Source organism: Blastomyces gilchristii (assembly GCF_000003855.2).
Source record: "Blastomyces gilchristii SLH14081 genomic scaffold supercont1.17, whole genome shotgun sequence".
Classification (NCBI taxonomy): Eukaryota; Fungi; Ascomycota; class Eurotiomycetes; order Onygenales; family Ajellomycetaceae; genus Blastomyces; species Blastomyces gilchristii.
The window spans coordinates 111,244-133,769 of NW_003101666.1; the positions used below are offsets into that span (position 1 = coordinate 111,244).

Below are 22,526 nucleotides of genomic sequence, written 5' to 3' on the forward strand. Positions count from 1 at the left end.
ATATTTAAATATTTATTAAAAGCGTTAAATATTTAGATTTCTATGACAGAAAACATCAATTGAAAGACGGGAAACCAGAATATAATAGTAATATACATAGAGAGATAATACACAGAGTGGGGGATTTCCTTTTACACAGATCCAATTACGCCTATCCTTTCCCTCCAGTCAAGAGTCTTTTGACTCCGTTCGCTGCTCATTGCCATGGCGTTTCCAGCATTCCCGGAACGCCTCCATCTGTAGATTGAAACAGGACTAAGTCAGTATTTATATAGCCTTCTAATGTACTCAGCATGCATGTGTTACGAGATACAGTGGATGTACTGGAGTTTAAGCTGGGGCGCATAAATAATAGCCTGGCGGGGTTGAGAAAGCGCTCGGCGGCCAAAAAGCCTTGGACGTACTTCTTTTTTACATGCTCGCCAGTCTCTCTTCTCGTAGTAGCAATCGTTCATCTTCAGCTGCTCCGCTGTTGTCCCCAATGGCCTCTCGTTAGCATCCCCCCTTGCCGTCTTTAAAAAGGGTCGCCGTCTTACCTGCGCATCCGGTGCTGAAGATCCGCTTGTCCCTACAGAATTGGATTGGAGCGTTAGCCGACCAGTCCAAAGCGAAGACCTTGTTCCCTGGCCCCAGGAGACGGAGAAGAGAGGGTTCATACCATTCATCAGGTTCATCATCGTCCACTGTCTGCGTTACCGGCGGATTGTTCTCTGATTTGGACATTGCGAGGAAGTTTCTTTTGCTGTGGTTGGAGAGAAGTAAAGACTGTGGAGGTTCTGTGGCCGGAGATCGATATAAAACAAATTGATTCGTACTTAGAACAATTTCCCCGCCACGCGGAGGAACCATCTACTTCACTACTACAAAATGGCCACCAACCCCGTCCTCCTTTCCAAAAGGTTGAACGTGCTGGTCTACTCCGGTGCGCAAACCTACTCTGATTGGAAAGGCAATATTCTGACCCCCGCTGCTCCAGGAAATGGAACTACTGTCGATGCCGTCCGCCACTGCCTCTACTCTTTCCGCCGGCTCCTGTCTGCGAACTACGCCGTGATCCCCGTCACGGGGGAGATGATCGTCAACGAGCCTTGGACTGCTTCCTGCGCGCTGCTGGTAATGCCCGGTGGCGCGGACCTGCCGTATTGTCGGACTCTCAACGGAGAAGGTAACCAGAGAATTGGTCAATTCGTCCAGCGGGGTGGGGCATACCTGGGGTTTTGCGCTGGCGGTTACTTTGCCAGCAAACGATGTGAATTCGAGGTCGGGAACAAGAAACTGGAAGTTGTCGGTGACAGGGAGCTGGCCTTCTTTCCCGGGACCTGTCGAGGGTGCGCTTTTCCCGGATTTGTTTACGATAGTGAGGATGGTGCTCGAGCCGCGGAGCTCAAGATATCAAAATCTGCACCGGCGTTTGGGTCTGTGCCGGAGGTCTTCAAGGCTTATTATAATGGCGGGGGCGTTTTTGTTGATGCGCCTAAATACGCGGACCAGGGTGTAGAGGTTCTTGCAAGTTACACAGAAGATCTCAGCGTGGATTCCGGAGAGGGCTCCGCTGCCATTGTCTACTGTAAGGTGGGCGAGGGGGCAGCAATTCTAACTGGGGCTCATCCCGAGTTTGTATTCCCTGCAAAGCCGATTGATAGCTGGGTACTGACGAAGTCCAGGTTTGCTGCTTCCAATCTCGACAGGAAGGCAGATGGCCCCGAATATGATAAAGTCGTCGATGCCTTGGCTGCAGACGATGAAGCGAGGGTGGAGTTTTTGAAGGCTTGTTTGACGAAGTTGGGCCTTCAGGTTACCCAAGACTCAGCCCCTGTGCCATCGTTATCCAGACTGCATCTCTCCTCTCTGAGTCCTCAGGGGGTTGTTGGGCTGCTCTCTGCCCTTCGAGATATCATTACCGTGACTGATGGAGAGGAGTATATCAAAGATGATGCGGACACTTTTCATCTCGAGAAACCATCGTCCATGGGCATGAGAGACCTAGCTGAATCCCTACCTGCAGAAACTGCGAAAACTGATCAAGGAGACGATTCTGACAAAGTTGTCGATAATAATTCTATTATTAAAGAAGTAGTTGTCCATGACGACATTCCGTCGTCTAAGGCTACCCCTTGCTTCAACCACCACGCATTCTACGGAAATCTCAAAGAGTACCGCGCACAGTCGAAAGAGCATATTCACGAATTCGGCTCAAATATATTGTACGGAGAGGTCGTCACGAGCACAAGTACCCTCCTAGAGAAGTATGGACTTCACAGCCCGCCCTGATTTTCGCTCTCCTTCTAAAAGGCAATGTCCGCCTGCTTACACAAACTATAGGAACACCCAACTACTACGGAGACTCCCACATGGGTTCGTGGCTACTGCAACAGTCCAAGTGGCCGGAAGGGGCCGCGGGTCTAACGTCTGGGTCTCGCCATCCGGTCAACTAATGTTTTCAGCTGTCGTCAAACATGCCGTTGAGAAAATGGCACGTGCTCCCGTGGTGTTTATACAGTATATCGCCGCCATCGCTATCGCCCAGGCCATCAAGAGCTATGATAACGGATACGAAAATATGCCAATAAAGCTGAAATGGCCAAATGATATCTGTAAACATGGCCTCTCCCGCCCCTCCCCTTTCCAATGCTCTCCGTTAATAACCATCTAATCCAATCCCCATTTAACTCCACAGACGCTCTGGACCCTACCCAACCTGACTCTAAATCCTACACAAAAATAACCGGCATCCTCGTAAACGCCCACTACTCCTCCGCAGAGTACATCGCCGTCGTCGGCATCGGCATAAACGCCCTAAACCCTTCCCCGACCACCTCCCTAAACGCCCTCCTATCCGCTCTCGAGCAAAAATCACCCACCAATAAAAAGCTACCGCCACTTACCCTCGAGAAACTCCTCGCCCGCATCCTCACCACCTTCGAGTCCTTGTATACCCGATTCCTGCGCACGGGCTTCGATCAGTATTTCTTCGACTCGTACTACGCAGACTGGCTGCATATGGATCAGATCGTCACCCTGGAGGCGGAAGGTGGGGTGCGTGCGCGTATCAAGGGAATTACGGGTGATTATGGCTTACTTGTGGCGGAGGAGTTGGGGTGGGAGGACCGCCCCACGGGAAAGATGTGGGAGTTGCAGAGTGATAGTAACAGTTTTGATTTCTTCAAAGGGTTGATTAAGAGGAAGGTTTGAGTTGGGTTGGAGGTAATATGGGGGGATGTGAATAGGATATGGGAATGAGCTATCCTTGTACTGCAGACGGACGTGGTGGATGAGCCTCGGTGCGATTCAGGTAAATGACTGCCGTGATACAACCACTTATGTAGTTACGTGATGCTTTGAGGGATTTTTCATGTTAACCCCCTGTAGCGAGATGTTGATCGTTGCGGTTCTAGATGTAGAGATACATATTATACTCTCTGTTCCTCGTAAAAAATGCCTTTCGTCGGATTTTTATTCCTTTATCGCCCCCTTAACATAGGGGAATATATATATGATGTATTGACAAAGTGTATTTTTTCTTAAAAGCTCAAAAGTCTCTCGTATCAATTGACCCATCGCCCTCTTCTCTTTTCCCCATCTACGTGTGTTCCCTCGAAAAATACTAGAAGATGAACCAATAATGAAAACTGCCCCAAAAAACCAAAAGTGAAATCTTGAACAGGTTTGGAAATCAAAATAAAAAGAATCAAAAAAATAGGAAGTGATGAGTTGAAATGGAAAAAAGTGAAATATCTTTATTGTTTTTGTTCATTTGTAACATTATCCATCAACAACTAGGCAGAGTAAGGGAGATTATATGTATAGACAATATACAATATACAATATACAATATATGACAGGAATACCTCTTTTACCCCTTTTCATCTGGCAAGTCTCCTGGCAATTCACGTTCTTTGAAAATGTATACACCACGTATTGTTCGCGTTTGCGTTTATGATGGAGAAAAGGGGTAGTAGAGAGAGAGATGTAGAGGATCTTGCTTCCTTCGCCTGTCTTTTTTTTCCTTTCTTTCTCTTTGTAACGGGTAAATATCGATTGTCTCTTTCTGGTAAATGTATTGTTAGATGGTGTATGGTATAGGTATGCTGTGTAGCGTTTTCTCGCGAAATAGAAAGGGCAAAATTGAAGTGATGTCTCGCTGGGTGAGCCTAGGCCCTTTATTTCCCGCTTCCTTTTGGGAATAGGTCTTATTAGGGTGAAAGAAAGCGGGGGCCAGAGGAGGGGTGAGTTGTGGTGCTTGTAGGGGGCAAAGAGATGAGAAAATGTTGCTGAAAAGGGGTGACCTGATATTAGCCATGCAGGTGTGATCGGGAATGATAAAATTCTGCTGGTGAGCTTTTTTCTTCGTGGGCTTCCATACCTTTCCTACATACGGAGTAGTAATATTGGATTTTTATTTCATAGCAAACCAACCAAAGGCAAAAAGTTCATCGTACACTCTCCTCGTAGCTCAATGGGTACACGAATCAATGGACAGAATAGATCACTTAGGTTTATTCAAATCCGATTTTCTTTTTTTTAAGGGCAGGCATTTACTCCTCAACAGTAAACTCGAAGGATCTATCCCCCTTTCCAATGGGAATCTGCTCTGCCTGGTCGTTATACAGCGTCCGCTCAAAATACTTCACCCGCCCAGATTCATGCACAAGAACAACCGTCTGTGTCTGCGTCCCATACAAACCCTTCATATACGCATGATGATCCATCGGCCCATTAGCCACCACGTCAACCTTCTCCCGCAGCTTCGATGCACACACTTGGTCGACGGTATGTTTAATCTCGGCATCGTCCCCAATAACTGGGATGAAGATACTCTCGCGCAGCAGATTGATATACGTCTCTAAATTCCCCCCCTCGCGCAATCTCGGTAGCGTATCCCTACTCAGCAACCCCAGCAATCGCTGCACAAACGCATCCTCGCCCTCGTCCAGTTTCACAGAGGTATCAATCGCCTCCTTCAGAAGCCTCTCCCCATCCACAATCTTCCGCCACGACCGGTCTCCAAATGCCGTATTGCTCAGCCCGACCGTCTGCCCCTTTTCAGTTGCTATCCACTCAATACCATCCGCTGCCGAGACGCGGTTGGACACAACAGCCAAAGGGCCCCGTACGTTGCCGCAGGCCAGACTGAAGCCGCCAGCCAGCTGGGCTTCGCCGCTTGAAACCAGCTCCTCGGCATACTCCTTGGCGCTTATTGTACTGTCTGGAGGCAATTCGAGGAATGAGTTGACGATGGAGCCTCTGCTACGCACGCCCACTACTTGCTTATCGGGGTCTTCGCGGTAGTTTGTCAGCACCGCGATGCGGCCTTGCTGTGTGACGCCTAGCCAGGTTCCGTGGACTTCTCGTGCTAGGTCTCGAGAACCTAGGACATGGGATTTGCCGTCGGGCCACCAGCTTGCGGGGGCTGTCGGGCGGTGGAGGAATTCCTAGTTGATGTTAGTATGGTATAGATATAAGATATCATTAGAGACATTTGGGACAGTCTGGGTAAGCGTGATGAGTATAGGAATTGGGAGGGTTTATCAAGGGAGATCTTATACATACATCCCGATTATCGATTAGAATTAGTGGGTAGGAGGGGTGAGCGGTTGAAACGAGAGCTATGCACATTGTTGGGAGTCGAAACCGGGGAAGAACGTAGTGCGTCGAAATGAGTTTCCCTAAAAGGGTTCTTGCGGTTTTTTTCCTTTTCCCTCTCTTTTCTGTCTAGATGTCTATTTTCTATCGACTGTTAATATACGAGGCAGACAAAATTCTAGCAGATATGGTACAACAAATTGGTCAGAGTTAATATTCCCACATGCCACAAACGGCCGGTACCTGGTGTGCGCTGGCAGATTTCCTAGAGCCCGCTATTTATAGAGAAGCTTTCTGAGAACAAAGAGCACCACTCTAAATCCCGGGCTTAGAGTCAACAAAAGAAAAAAAAAAAAAAAAAAAAAACTGACGATAAGCAGCTATGTGTCGTGGAAACACGTTGTTGCGGAATTGCGCGGTTGCAAGTCGGGCGAGGCGCTCGTGAGTGGCGTTCTCTTGGCTTCTGGGTTGGCCTGCCGAGGTTGAAGGAGTCGCAGAAATGAGTGTTAGGCAGTGGAAGAATACAGCTTGTCAGGAAAGCTATGGAAAAATAGATGAGCCAAGTCTATATTGAAGCCAGGTTGGTTTGTCTATAGTATGCGTTATATGGGCTGGAGAAGGAGGGATGTTGATGCATTCAATGACGTTGGTTATTCTGCTGGTGCCAAGACAATTTATGCCAGGTTTATCTTATCTACCGCATCATGCAACCATCATCAACAGATAAACAGGACATAACTATAGCTATAGCTATGATTATCAAGCCATTAGGCTGGTATAAATGGAAGACTAATAGTAATTTATTTTACTTCCATTTCTGTTTTGACCCATTATCACAACCTAGTTGGGTTTCGCCATTCAGCCATCAACGCCGTAACGAAGATAGGGGATGCAAATGACACCAAGGGAATTACATTCTGAAGGCATCATCAGTACACCGCAGGTGAGAATTTCACGACACACAAGCCTAGTGACAAGTTAGTGCTAATCGACATTTCTCCATCCTTCTTCTGCACTCCCTCGTCCAGCCCTTCTTATTTGAACAAGATTCAACCACTCCGATTCCAGTCAGCGGGATAATCTATTTCCCGAGTCAAAGTATGTTTTCTGCCAGCACGAAATTTGACGACATATATATACCACCCGTGGACGATGGCGACAACCCAAATCGCCAAACTTTGACTTTTAATCTGAGAACGGTGTAGAAGTTTAAATAGAGTACAGTTCTTCCCCATCCGTCGGCCACAGCTACATGTATGTAGCTTCCTTCAGCTGCGCGCCACGAATTACCTATGATAGTCGAACCCAAATTCCCCATCGAGAACTATCAGATCCTCACATCATCGTGGAATATTTGCAAAGGGTTAGATTTGATGTCATAAAACGTTGGCATAAAAACTCAATCATGCAAAATATATCATCCGCATAGCGTTTGGAAGATAATATTGTGAGAAAATTCACTTTAGATCAAAGTTGTTGTTATTATTTTTCCCTGGACACTCGTGAGTCCGAAACCAGAGGATTGAAAGGATTGGAAATCCTAATCCTTCAAAATCCACAGGACACGAAAATCGAGAGAGGGCAGACACGGAGCTCCATGAATCGGTCTAGACTGGTTACTGATCCAGGTGTTATGATTAGCAGCCGAAGTCAAGGAGAGGGGAAGGAGGAAATAGTAGGAATCTTGCGAGAGTATATGTCGTTGAGAATTCCATAAAATGATACTTTCTCGCGTGACAAAGGTATCCAGTTCCTGGGGTATTTAGAAGGTAATACGAACAATCCTGTATAACGCTCAATATAACGCTCTTCGAAACCGCCGTTAGCAAACTCGATCCAGGATAGAACCCTATATTTAAACTCTAGAAGATTCCCGAGTAATTAACTCTCTAAGAGCGTTAAGTTTCATTCACTGCTGAAATGTATCTCCTCACCTATTGGAACGATGAAGCCAGAGCATACCTGCTCAACGGTATGTTCTAGGTAGGGTAGGCATGGGGTGCACAACCTCGAGAGATCCTTTCCAGGGCAACCTACTAGTAGGCAAAAAGTGTATAAAAATGAAGTCTAGCTTTTTCCGACTGCGAATTAGGCTTTTGTTGCAGTAGTTAATAATTGTCGGCCCATATATTACTGAGAGTTCCGTGGTTGGAGGCGTTGGAAGAGCTTATCCCAGTTGACTAGTTACGTCAGAGCCCTAGTTACAGGATCTGATTAGGGTTAGAGTTGCGCAAACCCTAACCTTCTGCCCGCATAAACATCGTCGACAAGCAAATAAATAATAGCCCGATCTCAACACACATAGTTCCAAGTTAATTTATTTTAACCTCTTTGGGTTTCAACTTGCGGTCACATGTAGGCTATAGAGGGCGATTTGGCAGTTCAGACCTCGGTAGTCATGTATACATGATGTACTGTACATGTACATGTACATGTAGGATTCTGGGTGGCTCAAAGGCCTCGATCCCACAATACCACCGCTCTTCCCTGCAGTCACATCACATCAGTAAACGTGTTTATTCTGACCGAGGAACTTGGATTGACGGAGGGGTATTCTGTGACTGTGCATAATAATCCCGCAAGCGAGCCGATCGTTGGACTGGATTGAGTTCGCGGTCTGGGAAGTTTCTGAAGCTACGCCGCTATGCTACGGAGAGTTCAGGTGGAAGCTAAGCAGCACTAAACGCATGGAACCCTGCTACTGTCAAGTACTGCGGGGGCTTGCCACCAGTTTGCCAGAGCTAGAAAACTGATCTCGGCCTCTGGTTGGCTGCGGCATTATCAATCTCCCATCAGATACGCCGAAAAGGCCTAGCCGCATCTGATAAAAATTTCTCCCCCCTCCCAAGCTCCCTGCTGTAGAAGGAAGATGCGCGACAAAACCCAGCTGTGCTTAAGGTTGAACTCAAGGCAGGGAAAAAAAGAAAAGAAGAAAGCCTGTTGGATCGCTTCCCAAACACAGGACAATGTTAGGGTTTTACCGGCTTTATCTAGTGCTGTCAGGTCCTGGTTTCCTTTTGATGCGTCGAGGGATCTTTAAAATGCAGCCCCATGCCCGCATCCGAGCCCGGAATTGGCCCTTTGTTTCTTTTCCTCTTCATAAACCGAAGGATTGCTTGCTTACATCGATCAACTCGTCTATATCTACTTCAGTAAATACTTGGATCTTGTCTATTCAATTACCACCTTGATCGTCTCTACTCAATAACTACCTGGATCGCATCTGCGCAATAACCACCCAGACCTAACCATTCGATAACTACTCGAATCCTATCTATCCAACAGCTGCTTTTAACTGTGATCTATCTCATTAATTACTTGGACTTTTCACCCCGCGACTCTCCGTTGATTCACCATGGGAGCTGCTGAGGATAGCAAGGAGGCCATGCCTCCGCAGCCGGTGGAGGTGGATATGAAAGAGAAGCACCCTGCAGCTGACCCCGGAAACGCAGGCCAGGATGACCAGTCGCCGGTTCTCCTGGGAGAGAAAAGTCCTGGTGTTGCGCGGATCGAGGTTATTTCTCGTTACTTCACGCTTCCAGATCGTATCATGTTCTTTTTTGGTATATTCCTTCTCGCCTATGCTTATGGCTTGGACGGGACGATTCGTTACACCTATCAGGTTCGTCAACGTCTTTTCCCCACTGGAGAGCATCTGTTGCCAAAAAACAGAGAAAAATCCAAAGTACTAACTGAATATCACCGCAAAAGCCTTATGCCGTTGCTTCATATGCCGAACATAGCTTGTTAGCAACAGTTAATGTTCTACGAGGCGTCATTGGTGCTGCTGCCCAGGTATGTTCCTTCTTTAGTCAAGCATATAGATACTGCGATACTGATTACTCCATATCTAGCCAACCATCGCAAAAATTGCTGATGTGTTTGGTCGCGCGGAGGTTATCTCTGTTACTATTGTATTCTATATCATTGGTACGTGATATTCTTCACTTTGACGGAAAATGCTTCTACTTGCAGATTTAGCTTACGATAATTATAGGTACCATTGTTGAAGCTTGCGCGACTAATGTGCAATCATTCTGCGCCGGTGCTGTCCTATATCAAGTGAGATAATATGTTCCATGTCCCACTGCAACTCTTTGTGCCCACTAAAATCTAACCCTGGTTTTTCTTTTCCAAAAAGATTGGATACACCGGCATCATGTTGCTTGTAGAGGTTCTGATTGCCGACACAACATCTCTTCGATCCCGTCTATTTTTCTCTTACATTCCCGCATTACCATTCCTTGTAAGTTTGAACCTTTGATGATTCGTTCTGGGTTCAAAAATATCCACTAACCGGTCCTAGATCAATACTTGGGTGAGCGGAGATGTCACGAATGCTGTTTTGGCCACTACAACTTGGCAATGGGGTATTGGAATGTGGGCAATCATTTACCCAGGTATTTTAACTTCCGTCCTTACAATCTACTCTCCGCGCAAAGGAAAAAGTAGGATCAGAAAAGAAAACTAACATAGTTTATAGTTTGCTGCCTGCCCTTGATCATATCTCTATTCATCGTCCATAGAAGAGCAAAGAGAGATGGCGCTCTTGAGAAGTACAAAAGCTCGTATGAGCTTATGGGTGCTCGCCAGCTTTCAAAAGCTCTCTTCTGGCAGTTGGATGTAATCGGCATCATCCTTTTGATTGCCATTTTGGCGCTTATCCTTGTCCCTTTTACTCTTGCCGGTGGAGTAGAGACCCAATGGGCAAAGGCCAAGGTGATCGTACCGCTTGTCGTTGGGTTTTGTTGCATTCCTGCCTTCATTCTCTGGGAAAAGAATTGCAAACATCCCATGCTTCCATTTAAAGTAAGCCCTCACACCATTTATATTCGATATTTGCCGTCTTCTTTAAGTACTAACACAGCTTTGCTCCCAGCTTCTGAAAGACCGCGCGGTCTGGGCTGCTCTTGGACTTGCAATGATGCTTAACACCGGTAAGGACCACTCAAGTTCTCTGAAAGATTCTGGAGCCTAGGCTAATCTTCCATCCTTTTTTACTTTACCATTCCACAGCATGGTATCTTCAGGGAGACTTCCTGTTTACGGTGTTAATTGTTGCCTTTGACGAGTCCATCAAAAGTGCCACCCGTATCACGTCCCTGTACAGCTTTGCATCTGTCATCACAGGTTGTATCGCCGGCCTACTTGTCATGAAGATTCGCCGGCTTAAGGCCCTTATCATCTCCGGAACACTTCTTTTCATCGTGGCATTCGGTCTCCTCATTTACTTCCGTGGAGGAACGAGCGGAGCTAATCAGTCCGGGATTATTGGTGCTCAGGTCTTGCTCGGTATTGGTAAGTCCAACTCACAGCTCAATTCAACCCCAAAACACCCCCCACCAGATTTAATATTGACAATGCTAATCTCCTATTCAAAGCTGGGGGTTTATTTCCCTATTCCGCCCAAGCAAGTATCCAAGCTGCAACGAAACATGAACGTAAGTACCCCCTCTCTTCCTCAGTCCGTGACAACAAACAACAACCACAATCAAAAGGCACCCTTGTTACAAATCCAACTAACCCTTCACATAGACGTGGCCGTTATCACCGGCTTGTACCTCGCAAGCTACAACATCGGCAGCGCAGTCGGCAACGCTATCTCTGGCGCAATCTGGAACCAAGTGCTTCCGGGCACTATCAAGGACCGAGTCGGTGACATTATTGACGCGGGCACGATATACGGCAACCCGTTTGGATTTGCTTCGGAATATCCCGTTGGCACGCCAGTCCGCGATGGCGTTATTGATGCCTATCGTCATGTCCAAAGGCTGCTGTGCATTACTGGTATTTGCCTCAGTGTGCTGTTGGTCGTCTTTGCCGTATTGCTCCGTGACCCCGTTCTGGGAAAGACTCAGAGTCTTGAGGATGCGGAGAAGCTATCGATCTCGTCGGCTGAGGAAGAGAGTTCGAGATGATTGTGTGAGGGTTTATTTGTTTTATTCTTTTGGTTTTCTTTTTTCTATTTTCTTTTTCTCTTTTTTCAAGATCCCCGGTTAAAAGCCTTACTCCCTTCATATTGTTTGTTTTTGTTTGTTTTCAACGATGCCCCTTTTGATGTTTATTTATAGATACTGTCCATGGAAGAGGATGTATATTGATTTATTGAGTTCAAACGGCTTCGGATGGTTTTGGGTACAGGTTTTGGGTGGTTTCCAGTGCTTTTCCAAATGGTTTCCTGTTTATATACGATTCCCGAGTTCTAGATGATTCCCTATGTTTCTGATATGATATAACTCTAATATTAATGTCTTATTTTTTTTATTTTTTTTTATAATGATATCCAGTCCTCACAAAGCAAATATTTTGCAGGCCCCTATGAAACTCGGATTTCAGTCATAAGCGGCGAGTTATATTCTTATCATTATATGCTTACTAGCATTCAGCACCTAGTCAAGGTGAATGAGTGGCATATAAAATATAGAGAGTAGTTCGTTCCGTGACATGAAACTTCCATACTATATAGTAACTAGTAACTAGCCATGGTAAATTTGAGTGTCAGTGCGACCCCAAGGATAACAAGGCAAGTACCTACATTAATGCGGTATTGTATAGATAGATATAGCTATGACAGGCTATATACAAATCGTTCTCAGCTAAGATGGGAAAGGAGCTCTGCGCCAAGCAAGGCCCAGCCTTAAGTTAATAGCCGAGGCCAAACGGGAAGTCTCCCGACCGACTGGGCCAAGCGCTAGACTAACCTAATTCAACCCCCAAGCAAACCCTATGACGACAAGCAACTAACTATAACGGTTCAACTTCCACCCCCCCCCCCCCCCCCAAAAGCCCCAGCCCCCCCCCCAGCCAGATCCATCCCCCGCTGCCCATCACATCACACATTCCCTCGCTGCCAGCGATTATTACTCGCGATAGTTCTGGAGAAACAGGGTGGTTAAGGGACACATCCGGTGATCTAGCAGCTGTCTTTGCAGTGGGTCTCGATTATTATTCTGGCCTTGACTCTGCCGCTCTTGCAAACTACACAGCCTTCCGCTTCTGCACTTCCGCCCCGCTTGTCTTTTTCTAGGGCTCTACGGAGTATATATATTCCCATTGAAGCAAGATCTGGGATCCTATATATTTTCTTTTTTTTCTTTTCTTTTTTCCCCTTTTCTTTTTCTGTTTTAATCCTAGACCGGTTGGCCAATCTGCCTACAATGTTTGGCATCATTGCGGATTTACTATCGTGAGTCTCCCGCTCTCTGATGCTTGACCTGATTGATATTGGAGCTCTGGTTTTATATATATAGCTCTAAAGGTTTTACGATCAAGCCCACAATAAGCCTCCTAGCGATCAAAAATACTGACCGGACTTCTTTTTCCGCTTCGCCTATAGCTCCGCGCTCACCATCCTCTTCCCTATCTTCGCATCTTACAAAGCACTCCGAACCTCCGACCCTTCCCAATTGGCACCATGGCTTATGTATTGGGTTGTAATGTCTATAGTGTTGCTGGTTGAATCCTGGACATATTTCATCGTCAGATGGTATGTTACAGTGCAAGAAAACACCCAATCAAACCCCCGGCACGTTAGGTACTTGTTCTGTTTTGTGTAAACACTAACCCCGGCGCACTTCAATACAGGTTCCCATTTTACAGCTGGATCCGCCTCTTCGCCCTCTCCTACCTCGTCCTCCCGCAAACCCAAGGCGCCAAGCTGCTCTACCAGCAATACATCGACCCCTTCCTCCTCCTCTACGAGCGTGAAATCGAACAATTCATCAGCCAAGCACACGACAGCGCCAAATCCGCCGGCCTCGAGTACCTCTACAAAGCCATCGACTTCATTCGCGAAAAGGTCCTCGGCCTGCCCACCACCGCCCCTCCTCCCCCGCAACCACCGCCGGCAGCCGGAGCAGCGGGTTTCGCCCAATCCTTACTATCCCGCTTCACCATCCCTGGCGCCGCGGGTGCCGCATCCTCACTTGCCGGCCCCGCTGCGGATCTGTACTCCCTGCTGGCCACCGCTGTGGGGTCAGCAGCCACCTCGGGGAAAACCAGAGACATGCAGGCTGAGGAGCTTAGCGCCAGCGGCAAGCTGATTCCTGATAGCATTGCCACGGCGTCGAAGGCGGAGCAGGCGGAGTATATCGCGTCGCAGAAGGAGCGGCTTGGGGTCCTTTTATCGGCGTTTGATCGCGAGCAGCGGAACCTGCGGCTGGATCCGAGGGGTGTCGGGGTTAGTAGTGATCAGGATGATTTGGCGTATGGGAGTAGTGGGTATGATGAGTATGAGCGGGGAGCGGGGCTGAGGAAGAATCGGAGTGATGTTTCGTTTGAGAATATTGAGCATGAGGAGTTTTTGGCGGGGGGCAGGGAGGGGAGGCATCATTCGCGCAGCCCACACCGGAGGAAGGGGGGGGATGATGTGGCGGATTTTGCGAGGAGGTCTGTGGAGGAGATTGCGAGGGCTTCGGGCGTTTATCGGTAGAGAGGGTTATCGGCTTTTCGTATCTAGTGCGGATTTTCTTATTCCCTGTTTTAATGCTTCCCTTGTTCTTATTTTTTAACTTTTATGGTGTTTGCTGTCATCCCTTGTGTTGCCGGTGGCGCATATATACGTACATGTCTTGTCCACATGTACTAGAAATCAAAGATCGCATATCATGAATTCATGAGTTGATATACCCTTTCGATTATATTCATCGCCCCAATGGCGGTTGTTTCCTCGCACACGACCCGACCCAGGGGACCAAAGGCGCGAACGCAGATAAATCCACAATGCTATTATCAGACATGGCTGCCCCTGATATATCTAGCTGGGTAGACTTGGACTTACCCAGCACACACACTTCAAAGATACCTACCTACCTACCTACCTACCTCGGCGATTTTACAGCAATACTATATAGCTGATCATACGGGAAGATGGTGGAGCATAGAGGTTGTATGCGAGGCAAGCCATAGCGTGTATGTGTGTGTGTGAATCTCTAGAGCTCTCAGCTCCTTCCTTTATCTCCCCTTCTCACCCCGATATTGTTTCCCCGTCTCTAAGACGGTCTCTTTTGATTCTGCAGTGAAGGGAATACGCCGAATATATATATATTTTCCATATCTTATACGATGAACAGGGAAGTATAGTTATTTACTATATCTATCAAAGTACCCGCCGGTGCGCACGTCTACATCCCATACAGTCGCCATCCCCCGCCCCCCGCCGCCCTCCCCCCAAACGCTCTACATATGCGTTTACGGGAGGAATCACAATCACATTCTCTACCCCTTCATTGAATTCCAGCATCTTTTGTACTTTTTGTTTTTTGAAAGGTGCGTACAGTGAATTATGTCCCTGTGGATTAGAACTTCGAGACATTTCATCCAGTGAATATGAAACACGAACATGAACATACCTTCTTCCATCTCGTACTTACCGTGTCTCAACGATATCCTACCCTCTCTCGGCTCTTTTATTAACAAAATTCCATCTAGAACAGACAAAAAAAATAAAAAATAAAGATGATTCGGTTCCCTCAACGACAGAGAAGGCGTCCGACACTACCGAAAAAGATCGAACCCCTTCCCGCCGCAGCAATAGATTCAACAAAACAAGAGCTAGAAGCCGAATCACAGCGGCAGCAGCAGCAAGTGGAGAGAGACGCGTCCCTTGAATACCCGCCGCCGCTCCCACAAAAGCACCCAAGATCGTACATATACCAGGCATCGGGAAGAGTACACCCCCGCTCCCCTTCAGAGAACCAGAGTAGTAGCAGTAGCCATAAACGCCAAAAGCTAGATGAAGCGCGGAAAAGGGAGCCGGGCAAATTCTCCACGACCCTGAGTTCGCTGGACAATCGAAGCAATGCTACTGCTTTTGACGATGATGCGAGCTTCAGATATGCGGGACAGCCCGGGCCTAGCATGTTTGGGTTCGAGGTGATGGAAGGAATGTGTGGCATTTCTGGCTTCTGTGGACGCGACGATGACCATCAGCAGCACCAGCAGCACCAGCAGCACCAGCAGCACCAGCAGCACCAGCAGAAACAGACGGGAACCGCACGGCGACAGGACCTCCTAGCCCAACTACGCGCGCTGGAAACACGACAGCTAGAGCTGGATAGTTGGGAGAAGAGCGTGGAGGATAAGTTTGCCTGGCTGGATAGTGCGCGCGAGGCGGCGGAGAAGAAGCTTGCGTGGTTGACGAGGGAGGAGGAGGCGATGAGGCGCATGTTGATGTGGTTGCCTGATGAGCTGCGGGTGGTGGAGGAGAGGCGGGCACAGGCTGTGCGGGAGCTGGCGGCCACTGAGGGGAGGGGAGAGACGGTGTTGAATCCGCTTGAGGGGTTGGAGGGTGGAAGTGGGAATGGGAATGGGAAGGGGGGAGCGGGAGGGGAGAAGGATGGCATTGTGACTGATGAGGAGATGATTGGGTAAATGGTTATTAAATATCATTATCTTCATGGTGACATCAGGAGGTTCTTGTACAGCGCTTGCCAGGTTGTTTTTCATGTTGACTTCCAGGAGTTCGTTATCACTATTATTAGATTATTGGTTATGGTTATAGACTGGGTTTTTCTTTGCCTTTGGGCTTCATGCGGGCATAGAATGGAAAATGACAACGATGAGAAAGGTCCATTCAACTTTTCATAATATGAATCTCACCCTCACTTGATACTACAGATTTAGGCCTGAAGTAGTGCTAGAAACAGCTGCTTTCAACTCCCACAGTGCCCAGGTGCAGTCTGGAGTTAACATAGCTACTTGCATATAGTCTTCGATATCAATTCAATTCATTCCCTTCCCTCCATTCAGTTCTTTTATGGTGTTTATTTAACCAAAGCCCATTACTCAATCAATTAGAATTACCGCCATTTCTCCTTCTCCGAATTTGAGAGGTGATAAGTTCAAGCAGACTGAATATAGAGCTAGGGGTTCTCATCCCGGAAACTGATGACGGAGCTCCTTAACTTTGAGCTCTGAGATATGGCCTTCTCAGCGTCGAATTGGTGGTAAGGACAGAATGACAGCGCGGTTTGAGAATCGGCGCTGTATGTACTATTTTATTATGGTCATTGGGGAAGGGAATGCCGGGAGGCGGTATATTTCTCTTTGATCATCTTGAGCATCACTTGGGCCGCTGTAAGAAGGTCGATGAGGACATATTCTGCAGGATTCTTTGGATGATAGAAGATCACTGGAACCTCTGGGAATAGAAACAAGGGTGACTGGTGTAGCACAAGCAGCCCCGATTGTCAGCAGAAGGTATATATATATATATATATATATATATATGGATGTCGCAAGGAGGGAGTATTGTGGGAAACGCGTGGCTCAGGCACGAATTGACGAGTAAATAATACATGAGCCCAAGCCCGTGTAACTATAGAAATATTTATTTATACAATTACCTTGAACAATGATGATATCAAGGTTAGGACAAAAAAACAATAATTAAATAATTAAATAAATAAACTAACTCAAAAACAGGTCATAAATCCAAACCATGGTCAGAAGTTGAGCATTGATTTTCTAACCATGTTCATGTTCAACTTTCCTCTAACCGCGTTCACCGTTATTTAGTTACTCCGTCGTTAGTCATCTACATTCAAAAATCGCGTTTCTTACCTTACACTAGAAACAAATAAATGAAAATACCTTCATTCTTTTAGATTTCTTCCTTATCATAGCGTTCATCTACTGTTAATTCCATCGTTATTCATTGTCTCCCTCACTTTGCACAATAATGTCGCGCGTCACCATCGCCAACCTACCCCGGATGAGCCGCGATACCCTCGCGGCCATGCTACTCACGCCTACCAACGCCAATACACTCGCGATAGTAGATGTACGGGATTCAGGTAAGAGCTGTTTCCATTCCTAGTTTTTGCCCTATCTTTTCTTCTTTTGTATGGGCGTAGAAGCATATTGCGCAACAGAAAGGAATAATCCTCCTTAGTTTACCCCGCGGATACCCATACCCCTCTCCAAACAACCCCCCCCACCTTTCTTTTTTTAAAGCTCACAGCACAACCGACAACCGTTCCACCCTACTGACTCTAATGTCATTGCTATAGATCACGTCGGCGGCCACATCTTCACTTCGACCTGGCAGCCGAGCGCGACTCTCGGCCGGCACATGCCGGAGCTCATCAACTCGCTACGCGACAAGGAGAAAGTCGTCTTCCACTGCGCGCTGAGCCAAGAGCGCGGTCCCTCTGCGGCACTCAAATACATACGAGAACGAGAACAAGTACTGGGGAAGGAAGAGAGTGCTAAGCAGACCGTGTTTGTTTTAGATGGGGGCTTTGTCCGGTGGCAGGAAAAGTATGGGGAGGATCAACGGCTGACGCAGGGGTATGTTAAGGATATTTGGGAGGATTGAGGGGCCCTACACTAGAGGGAGGATGTTGTATTTTTTTATTTTTATTTTTATTATTTTTAATTATTTTTAATTATTATTTTTAATTTTTTACGCGATATACAACTGTTATGCGACGTTTTAATATTTGGTTTCGTTTACACCCGCCTGGAGGCTCGCGATGCGAATCGTCAACTGCGGAACTTCGGCCACGATAGGCACTGGACGATGATCAATGGTTTAAAAAAAAGAATAAACGCGGAAGAAGACTACCTTCATTTCTAGCCCGCACAGGTTTGCCAAAACATCTTCATTCCTTAGTATACGTCCCTAACAGCGATTATTCGAAGACTGGGTTGAAATAGTATTAACCGGCGGCCAAGACAAGCTCGACATGAGCCATTCCAACAACGGATGCTGTTTCTTCCTCCAATCATTCTATAGAGAACTTCGTGGCTTCCTATACAACAAGCTCTGATAGATGATAGGATCTTTGAAAATACAAGATTTCTCATGATAATTGGAATTGGTTAGTTATTCCAGCATGAGGGAAATACTCAATACGATACCCATCTTTGCCGCCCCTATTCGTCCAAAAACCCAGAGATCCAGCATTAAAATACATCAAGGATATATAATACATACGAAATTACATATATAAATACAAACCAAACCCTCCAAAAAGGTTTACCTTACCCTAAAACACTCCCTCCGAACCCAACAGGCCTCCGCTTCCCCCCACTCTCTGGCACAATAGCCAAAGCCTTATATAGTCTCCCCATGCCCCCCCCCCCTCTCTCCACCAAGCGCTTCCACCCACTCTCAATCCGCTTCCTCTTCTCCTCATCGCCCTCCCCTTCCACCTTCTTCAGCAACTGTGCCGCCCTCTCCGAAATCCCCAAGGCTTCTAAAAACGCCCCTTGTTCCGTCGGCCCATACACCTCCACGCCGGGACTAGCATCAATCGCCGCCTCCGCCAGCGCCGTGAAATCCACATCGGCGCTAACGTCAACCTGGCCGGGAGCGGCAAAGGGGGAAACGAGCTGATGTTTCCGGATGCCGCGGAGGGAGTTTATGGGAATTGTAGAGGTGGTGCCGTAGTCGAGGATAAGAGCGGCGCCGGAAGGGACTTTATTCTTCTTCGCGTCCGTGGCCGCTGGGGAGGATGGGGAGGTAAACGCACCTCCTATCCGCTTTGCGATGTCTTGGACGCACGTTTGGCTTTCCGGGCTGATCTCGATTGTGGACCCTGGAGTTGATTTTAGGGCCTTGTACCGGGGCGACATTTCGGGGAGGATGAGGGAGGACGGTGTGGATGCCTTGGCGAGTGAAAGGCGGAATTCGGGCTCCTTGCTGCTTTTCACTTCTGGCGTTTCTGGGTTGGGCGAGACAACGAGTTCTCTCCATTGGGTGGTAGTGGAGGAAGAGGGAGCGGACGATTGGTGGAGAGTGATAGGACCAGTGGGCGAGTTAATGGTCTGGGGCTGAGATGGTACTTCTACAGATTGGAAGGCGTGTATGGGTAGGGCGTCGAAGAATTCGTGGGCGAAAATGAAGGGGGTTTTATCGGGTTCTAGATGTATGATAGGCGAGAGGAATAATCAATTATGCTCACAAACATCTATAGATATGCCATGGGGTCGAGCAGGAAATATATACTTACCATCTGGGAGGAAACTGATATGCTCTGCCCAAACAATCGGGACACCCAGATGTATACTCTTGCTCTTATACCCAGCCTCAACCTCCTCCATAGGTGCATCTCCGCAGAGTAATTTCCGCTGAACCTCCCGCAGCACCGGGCTGGCTTCTACCAGATAAACAGCCTCAATCGTAGACGCAAAGCTCTTGAAATTTCGAAAGCACTGCCATGGACATCACCCCAAGTCATTAGCAATCGCCCACATCCCAAACTACCCAAAATGCCATTAGAGAAAAAGTCAAAAATGAAAACTCACCCTTAACATATCCCCCATAAGTGTCCCCTTGCCCGGTCCAAACTCAATTATCTGCACCCCACCACTCTTCCTCCCCTGTCCCATCCACTCCGCAACGGTCCAAATACCCAACAGCTCGCCAAAAATTTGAGAAATCTCCGGTGACGTCACGAAATCCCCCTTGGTGCCAAAAAGCTCAGTATCCTCAGCCTCCTGGCCGCGAGAGGTGTAATATCCGCCATCGGGGGAGGTGAGGCATTGGCGCATGTACGCTGCGATGGATACTGGGCCGGTGACCTGTGGGATTCAAGCTCGTTTAGCAGAAGATCAATTCATTCTCATCTCTTTTCTTTGTTATTAAAGAAATATCGGATAGGATTATGGGAAGAGATACGTACGCTTATAGCTTCACCAAGCGATTTTGCCAGTGGCGTTGACCATTGTCGTGGAGTCGTCGAGCTCGGGACGGCGGTGGAGGACCATCGCACAGGAACTGTCGCATTGGAAGCAGCCAACTGATGAAACCGGCCAACCTTTGGTAGGCGCGTTAAGAGCAGGAGAGCGGATCCATTGCTCATTTTTGAACGAGCCCCGTGGCTTTCCTGTAGGCGGATGTATGTGTAATTTCCGCGCGGAGGCTTTTGGAGGAGAGGAATTTGTGTTTGGAGTTCGCAGTTCGGAGACCGAGAAATATGCGGCTTGGGTCCCGCTAGATTCGCCCGCTCGCAATTTTAGTCGCGCATCGCGAAGCACGGAAACCAGGATCAAATACTTTTTATAATACTTACTATGATTTCAATTTCATTGATTTGGATTGTAAACTATAATGTTCCTTCTTCGCCCATCCACGACTAGGGGATCCGCCAATGTAAGGAATAAAAATAAAAATATAAAAATCCAAGAGGACAAAAGAGGTTCACGCATAGTAACCCCATGAATTCATTATACAATACAATGAAATTTCAGTTTACAAAATAGAAAATCTACCTGACAAGCCCCTTCTCCTTTCTGATATGCTAAAGTAATCAAACCTGAAGCCGGTAACTATATGCGCCCATTACCAAACCAAAAAAAGGGGGGAAATAATTAAAAATATATAGACTTATTCGTAAATTTCGCGCCCCATATACTTTTTATCCTCCAAATTCCATGACGGCTCCATAGCCCCGGTCTCGTTAGTTCCATGACGTAATGTTAAAACAGGCATATACCATGATCGCCAAACACAAGGAGTTATTGAAAAACTGATCATAAACAGCTACTATCTCCCGCGTCTCCCATGGTAGTGTGAGTCGTGGCTCGGTTCATCTATAACCATTTGATCACTGTAGAGTCCCGTATCACGGCCATTTCCCATGCTTCGATCCCTCCCTGATCCACTACCTCCTCGCTGATCTCTACTTCCACGACCGACTCCGGCGTGCTGTTGCTGCTGAGATCGATCATCGAAGCCGTAACGGCCGTCTTGTACCTGGGGGTCAGCGCGTCGTTGCTCGCGGCGCTCACGGTCCGCTTGTTCGCGGAGGCTATCGAAAGTGGGCTGTGACCGATGGTGGCGTAGTCTGCCTGTATTCGTTTCGGCGGGTATTTGTGGAGGGGGTTGCAGTCCTGGTTTTATCCGGACATGGAGGATCCTTCCATCCGCCTTGAAGTTGTGTTAGTTTGTCTGGAGTAGCTAAACCAACACCAGATATGGAGTAAAGTGACATGCGCTATACCTTTTGATTATTGAATCGTGCAACTACGCTCTCAGCACCACTCCCTTCCTCAAAAGTCATCTCAGCTGTCACTTCCGGGTGCGTAGACACAATCCTGCAGCCCAGAATTGCACCTCCTACTGGTTCGAGTGCGGACACGATATCTGCAGCGGTGGTGCCGGGCGCAAAGTTACTTCCCAGCACGACGCAAGGTCCCGACACGCTTCCTTTGCTGAATCCTGGTCCCCGATCCGTGATGGTCGTTTGGCCGCTGTTTTGTGTAATGAGATCGGAGAACTTGCGGTTCTTTCTGGCGGGACGAGTCGGCACAGCCGGTTTTCTCGTCGCTACCGGCGCAGCTGATCTCTGGGTATCTTATTAGCTACTTGGGGTTGTCGAGCCTAGGTTCTAACGTCTAATAAAAAGAAAGGAGTACCTTTCCAATGCCCACTCTACTTGCAAGGCTGCCAGGTACTACAGACACTCTGTTGGCCAACGCGCCTGCGCCTGAACCTGACCCTGGCCCCGAACCTGGTGCGCTGGAACGCCTTTTAGCCTCGAAGAATTTATCCGTCAAAGCTTGCTTCTTACGTCGCGTGCGGGCTAGAGGTTTTCAAAAAAAAGAAAGAAAGAAAGGCGTTAGTTTTTGAATATATTCTCTACTCCAAAACAAAAGAAGACGAATAGACAAAGGGCAGGTGTTGGCAAGAGCTTTCCATAACTTACCAGCCTGGATAATCTCGTCGAATGAGACAGCTTCCTTGGCTGCGGCCATGGTTGCGGAGTATTAGTTTTTCTCTGAAACTGGATTTCTGCTATGAAATTAGGGCAGGGTTGGGTTGATCGAGAGAAGTGGACTAGTTAGTGATTGTATTTCTAGCAGATGAATTGCTAGCTTGTTCGTAGGGATGATAGATGTGATATGCTGTGGCCAAAAGGGGTAAAACTTCATGGCGGCTAAGCCTGCGGGCGCTAAACCGTGTTTGGCTAGTGGATTGTTCCAACAAAGCGCGT

The 22,526-nt window shown here is 47.5% G+C and overlaps 9 protein-coding genes across 14 annotated transcripts; 5 read left to right on the plus strand and 4 right to left on the minus strand.

Moving 5' to 3' along the window:
* Positions 1-3: 3 nt before the first annotated feature.
* BDBG_06962 (uncharacterized protein) lies at positions 4-959 on the minus strand. The gene is made up of 4 exons (XM_031722860.1): positions 659-959; positions 537-568; positions 405-469; positions 4-237 (listed from the first exon to the last, which is right to left on the minus strand). The coding sequence occupies exons 1-4, from the start codon at positions 847-849 to the stop codon at positions 169-171; spliced, it is 357 nt and encodes a 118-aa protein (XP_031579878.1). The 5' UTR covers positions 850-959; the 3' UTR covers positions 4-168.
* BDBG_06963 (biotin holocarboxylase synthetase/biotin-protein ligase) lies at positions 37-3,630 on the plus strand. Its single transcript, XM_031722861.1, has 4 exons — positions 37-1,613; positions 1,665-2,246; positions 2,323-2,594; positions 2,678-3,630. Exons 1-4 carry the CDS (start codon positions 868-870, stop codon positions 3,190-3,192), a joined length of 2,115 nt encoding a protein of 704 aa, XP_031579879.1. The 5' UTR covers positions 37-867; the 3' UTR covers positions 3,193-3,630.
* BDBG_06964 (DUF833 domain-containing protein) lies at positions 3,421-7,704 on the minus strand. 6 transcript variants are annotated; one of them, XM_031722864.1, is made up of 5 exons: positions 7,518-7,637; positions 7,364-7,367; positions 5,955-7,202; positions 5,551-5,727; positions 3,431-5,432 (listed from the first exon to the last, which is right to left on the minus strand). In XM_031722864.1, the coding sequence occupies exons 4-5, from the start codon at positions 5,614-5,616 to the stop codon at positions 4,536-4,538; spliced, it is 963 nt and encodes a 320-aa protein (XP_031579882.1). In that variant the 5' UTR covers positions 5,617-5,727; positions 5,955-7,202; positions 7,364-7,367; positions 7,518-7,637; the 3' UTR covers positions 3,431-4,535. The 6 variants fall into 6 exon arrangements, with proteins under 6 accessions (XP_031579880.1, XP_031579881.1, XP_031579884.1 ...); XM_031722862.1 differs by having other exon boundaries at positions 3,421-5,432; positions 5,955-7,367; positions 7,518-7,704; XM_031722863.1 differs by having other exon boundaries at positions 3,421-5,432; positions 5,551-5,720; positions 5,955-7,367; positions 7,518-7,682.
* A 194-nt stretch (positions 7,705-7,898) lies between these two features.
* On the plus strand, positions 7,899-12,085 carry BDBG_06965 (MFS transporter, SIT family, siderophore-iron:H+ symporter). The gene is made up of 11 exons (XM_002622408.2): positions 7,899-9,205; positions 9,295-9,378; positions 9,438-9,513; positions 9,581-9,645; positions 9,725-9,829; positions 9,890-9,983; positions 10,067-10,392; positions 10,463-10,520; positions 10,600-10,881; positions 10,965-11,024; positions 11,119-12,085. The coding sequence occupies exons 1-11, from the start codon at positions 8,939-8,941 to the stop codon at positions 11,499-11,501; spliced, it is 1,800 nt and encodes a 599-aa protein (XP_002622454.1). The 5' UTR covers positions 7,899-8,938; the 3' UTR covers positions 11,502-12,085.
* A 280-nt stretch (positions 12,086-12,365) lies between these two features.
* On the plus strand, positions 12,366-14,949 carry BDBG_06966 (HVA22 domain membrane protein). Its single transcript, XM_002622409.2, has 3 exons — positions 12,366-12,769; positions 12,920-13,069; positions 13,168-14,949. The coding sequence occupies exons 1-3, from the start codon at positions 12,741-12,743 to the stop codon at positions 14,012-14,014; spliced, it is 1,026 nt and encodes a 341-aa protein (XP_002622455.1). The 5' UTR covers positions 12,366-12,740; the 3' UTR covers positions 14,015-14,949.
* A 90-nt stretch (positions 14,950-15,039) lies between these two features.
* On the plus strand, positions 15,040-15,954 carry BDBG_06967 (uncharacterized protein; the record flags this gene model as incomplete). The annotated part of the gene is made up of 1 exon (XM_002622410.1): positions 15,040-15,954. One exon carries the CDS (start codon positions 15,040-15,042, stop codon positions 15,952-15,954), a length of 915 nt encoding a protein of 304 aa, XP_002622456.1.
* A 1,051-nt stretch (positions 15,955-17,005) lies between these two features.
* On the plus strand, positions 17,006-19,645 carry BDBG_06968 (uncharacterized protein). Its single transcript, XM_002622411.2, has 2 exons — positions 17,006-17,378; positions 17,595-19,645. The coding sequence occupies exons 1-2, from the start codon at positions 17,264-17,266 to the stop codon at positions 17,900-17,902; spliced, it is 423 nt and encodes a 140-aa protein (XP_002622457.1). The 5' UTR covers positions 17,006-17,263; the 3' UTR covers positions 17,903-19,645.
* On the minus strand, positions 18,142-20,577 carry BDBG_06969 (DUF185 domain-containing protein). Its single transcript, XM_002622412.2, has 4 exons — positions 20,214-20,577; positions 19,837-20,112; positions 19,542-19,743; positions 18,142-19,451 (listed from the first exon to the last, which is right to left on the minus strand). The coding sequence occupies exons 1-4, from the start codon at positions 20,391-20,393 to the stop codon at positions 18,571-18,573; spliced, it is 1,539 nt and encodes a 512-aa protein (XP_002622458.1). The 5' UTR covers positions 20,394-20,577; the 3' UTR covers positions 18,142-18,570.
* A 144-nt stretch (positions 20,578-20,721) lies between these two features.
* Positions 20,722-22,406, minus strand: BDBG_06970 (uncharacterized protein). The gene is made up of 4 exons (XM_002622413.2): positions 22,239-22,406; positions 21,949-22,115; positions 21,534-21,878; positions 20,722-21,460 (listed from the first exon to the last, which is right to left on the minus strand). The coding sequence occupies exons 1-4, from the start codon at positions 22,285-22,287 to the stop codon at positions 21,077-21,079; spliced, it is 945 nt and encodes a 314-aa protein (XP_002622459.1). The 5' UTR covers positions 22,288-22,406; the 3' UTR covers positions 20,722-21,076.
* Positions 22,407-22,526: the final 120 nt, after the last annotated feature.

Coding starts and splice junctions, on each gene's coding strand:
- BDBG_06965 (XM_002622408.2), top strand. CDS start 8,939: ATGGGAGCTGCTGAGGATAGCAAGGAGGCCATGCCTCCGCAGCCGGTG. Junction 9,514..9,580: donor TATTGTATTCTATATCATTG/GTACGTGATATT, acceptor CGATAATTATAG/GTACCATTGTTGAAGCTTGC. Junction 11,025..11,118: donor AGCTGCAACGAAACATGAAC/GTAAGTACCCCC, acceptor CCCTTCACATAG/ACGTGGCCGTTATCACCGGC.
- BDBG_06962 (XM_031722860.1), bottom strand. CDS start 849: ATGGTTCCTCCGCGTGGCGGGGAAATTGTTCTAAGTACGAATCAATTT. Junction 569..658: donor GATGATGAACCTGATGAATG/GTATGAACCCTC, acceptor CCAATTCTGTAG/GGACAAGCGGATCTTCAGCA. Junction 470..536: donor CTTCAGCACCGGATGCGCAG/GTAAGACGGCGA, acceptor TGGGGACAACAG/CGGAGCAGCTGAAGATGAAC.
- BDBG_06969 (XM_002622412.2), bottom strand. CDS start 20,393: ATGAGCAATGGATCCGCTCTCCTGCTCTTAACGCGCCTACCAAAGGTT. Junction 19,744..19,836: donor TTATGGGGGATATGTTAAGG/GTGAGTTTTCAT, acceptor TGTCCATGGCAG/TGCTTTCGAAATTTCAAGAG. Junction 19,452..19,541: donor TATCAGTTTCCTCCCAGATG/GTAAGTATATAT, acceptor TCATACATCTAG/AACCCGATAAAACCCCCTTC.
- BDBG_06966 (XM_002622409.2), top strand. CDS start 12,741: ATGTTTGGCATCATTGCGGATTTACTATC. Junction 12,770..12,919: donor ATCATTGCGGATTTACTATC/GTGAGTCTCCCG, acceptor CTTCGCCTATAG/CTCCGCGCTCACCATCCTCT. Junction 13,070..13,167: donor ACATATTTCATCGTCAGATG/GTATGTTACAGT, acceptor ACTTCAATACAG/GTTCCCATTTTACAGCTGGA.
- BDBG_06964 (XM_031722862.1), bottom strand. CDS start 5,616: ATGTGCATAGCTCTCGTTTCAACCGCTCACCCCTCCTACCCACTAATT. Junction 5,433..5,550: donor TTCTAATCGATAATCGGGAT/GTATGTATAAGA, acceptor AACATCAACTAG/GAATTCCTCCACCGCCCGAC.
- BDBG_06968 (XM_002622411.2), top strand. CDS start 17,264: ATGTCGCGCGTCACCATCGCCAACCTACCCCGGATGAGCCGCGATACC. Junction 17,379..17,594: donor AGTAGATGTACGGGATTCAG/GTAAGAGCTGTT, acceptor TCATTGCTATAG/ATCACGTCGGCGGCCACATC.
- BDBG_06970 (XM_002622413.2), bottom strand. CDS start 22,287: ATGGCCGCAGCCAAGGAAGCTGTCTCATTCGACGAGATTATCCAGGCT. Junction 22,116..22,238: donor CGACGAGATTATCCAGGCTG/GTAAGTTATGGA, acceptor GAAAACCTCTAG/CCCGCACGCGACGTAAGAAG. Junction 21,879..21,948: donor GTAGAGTGGGCATTGGAAAG/GTACTCCTTTCT, acceptor TAAGATACCCAG/AGATCAGCTGCGCCGGTAGC.
- BDBG_06963 (XM_031722861.1), top strand. CDS start 868: ATGGCCACCAACCCCGTCCTCCTTTCCAAAAGGTTGAACGTGCTGGTC. Junction 1,614..1,664: donor CTAACTGGGGCTCATCCCGA/GTTTGTATTCCC, acceptor GACGAAGTCCAG/GTTTGCTGCTTCCAATCTCG. Junction 2,247..2,322: donor ACAAGTACCCTCCTAGAGAA/GTATGGACTTCA, acceptor CACAAACTATAG/GAACACCCAACTACTACGGA.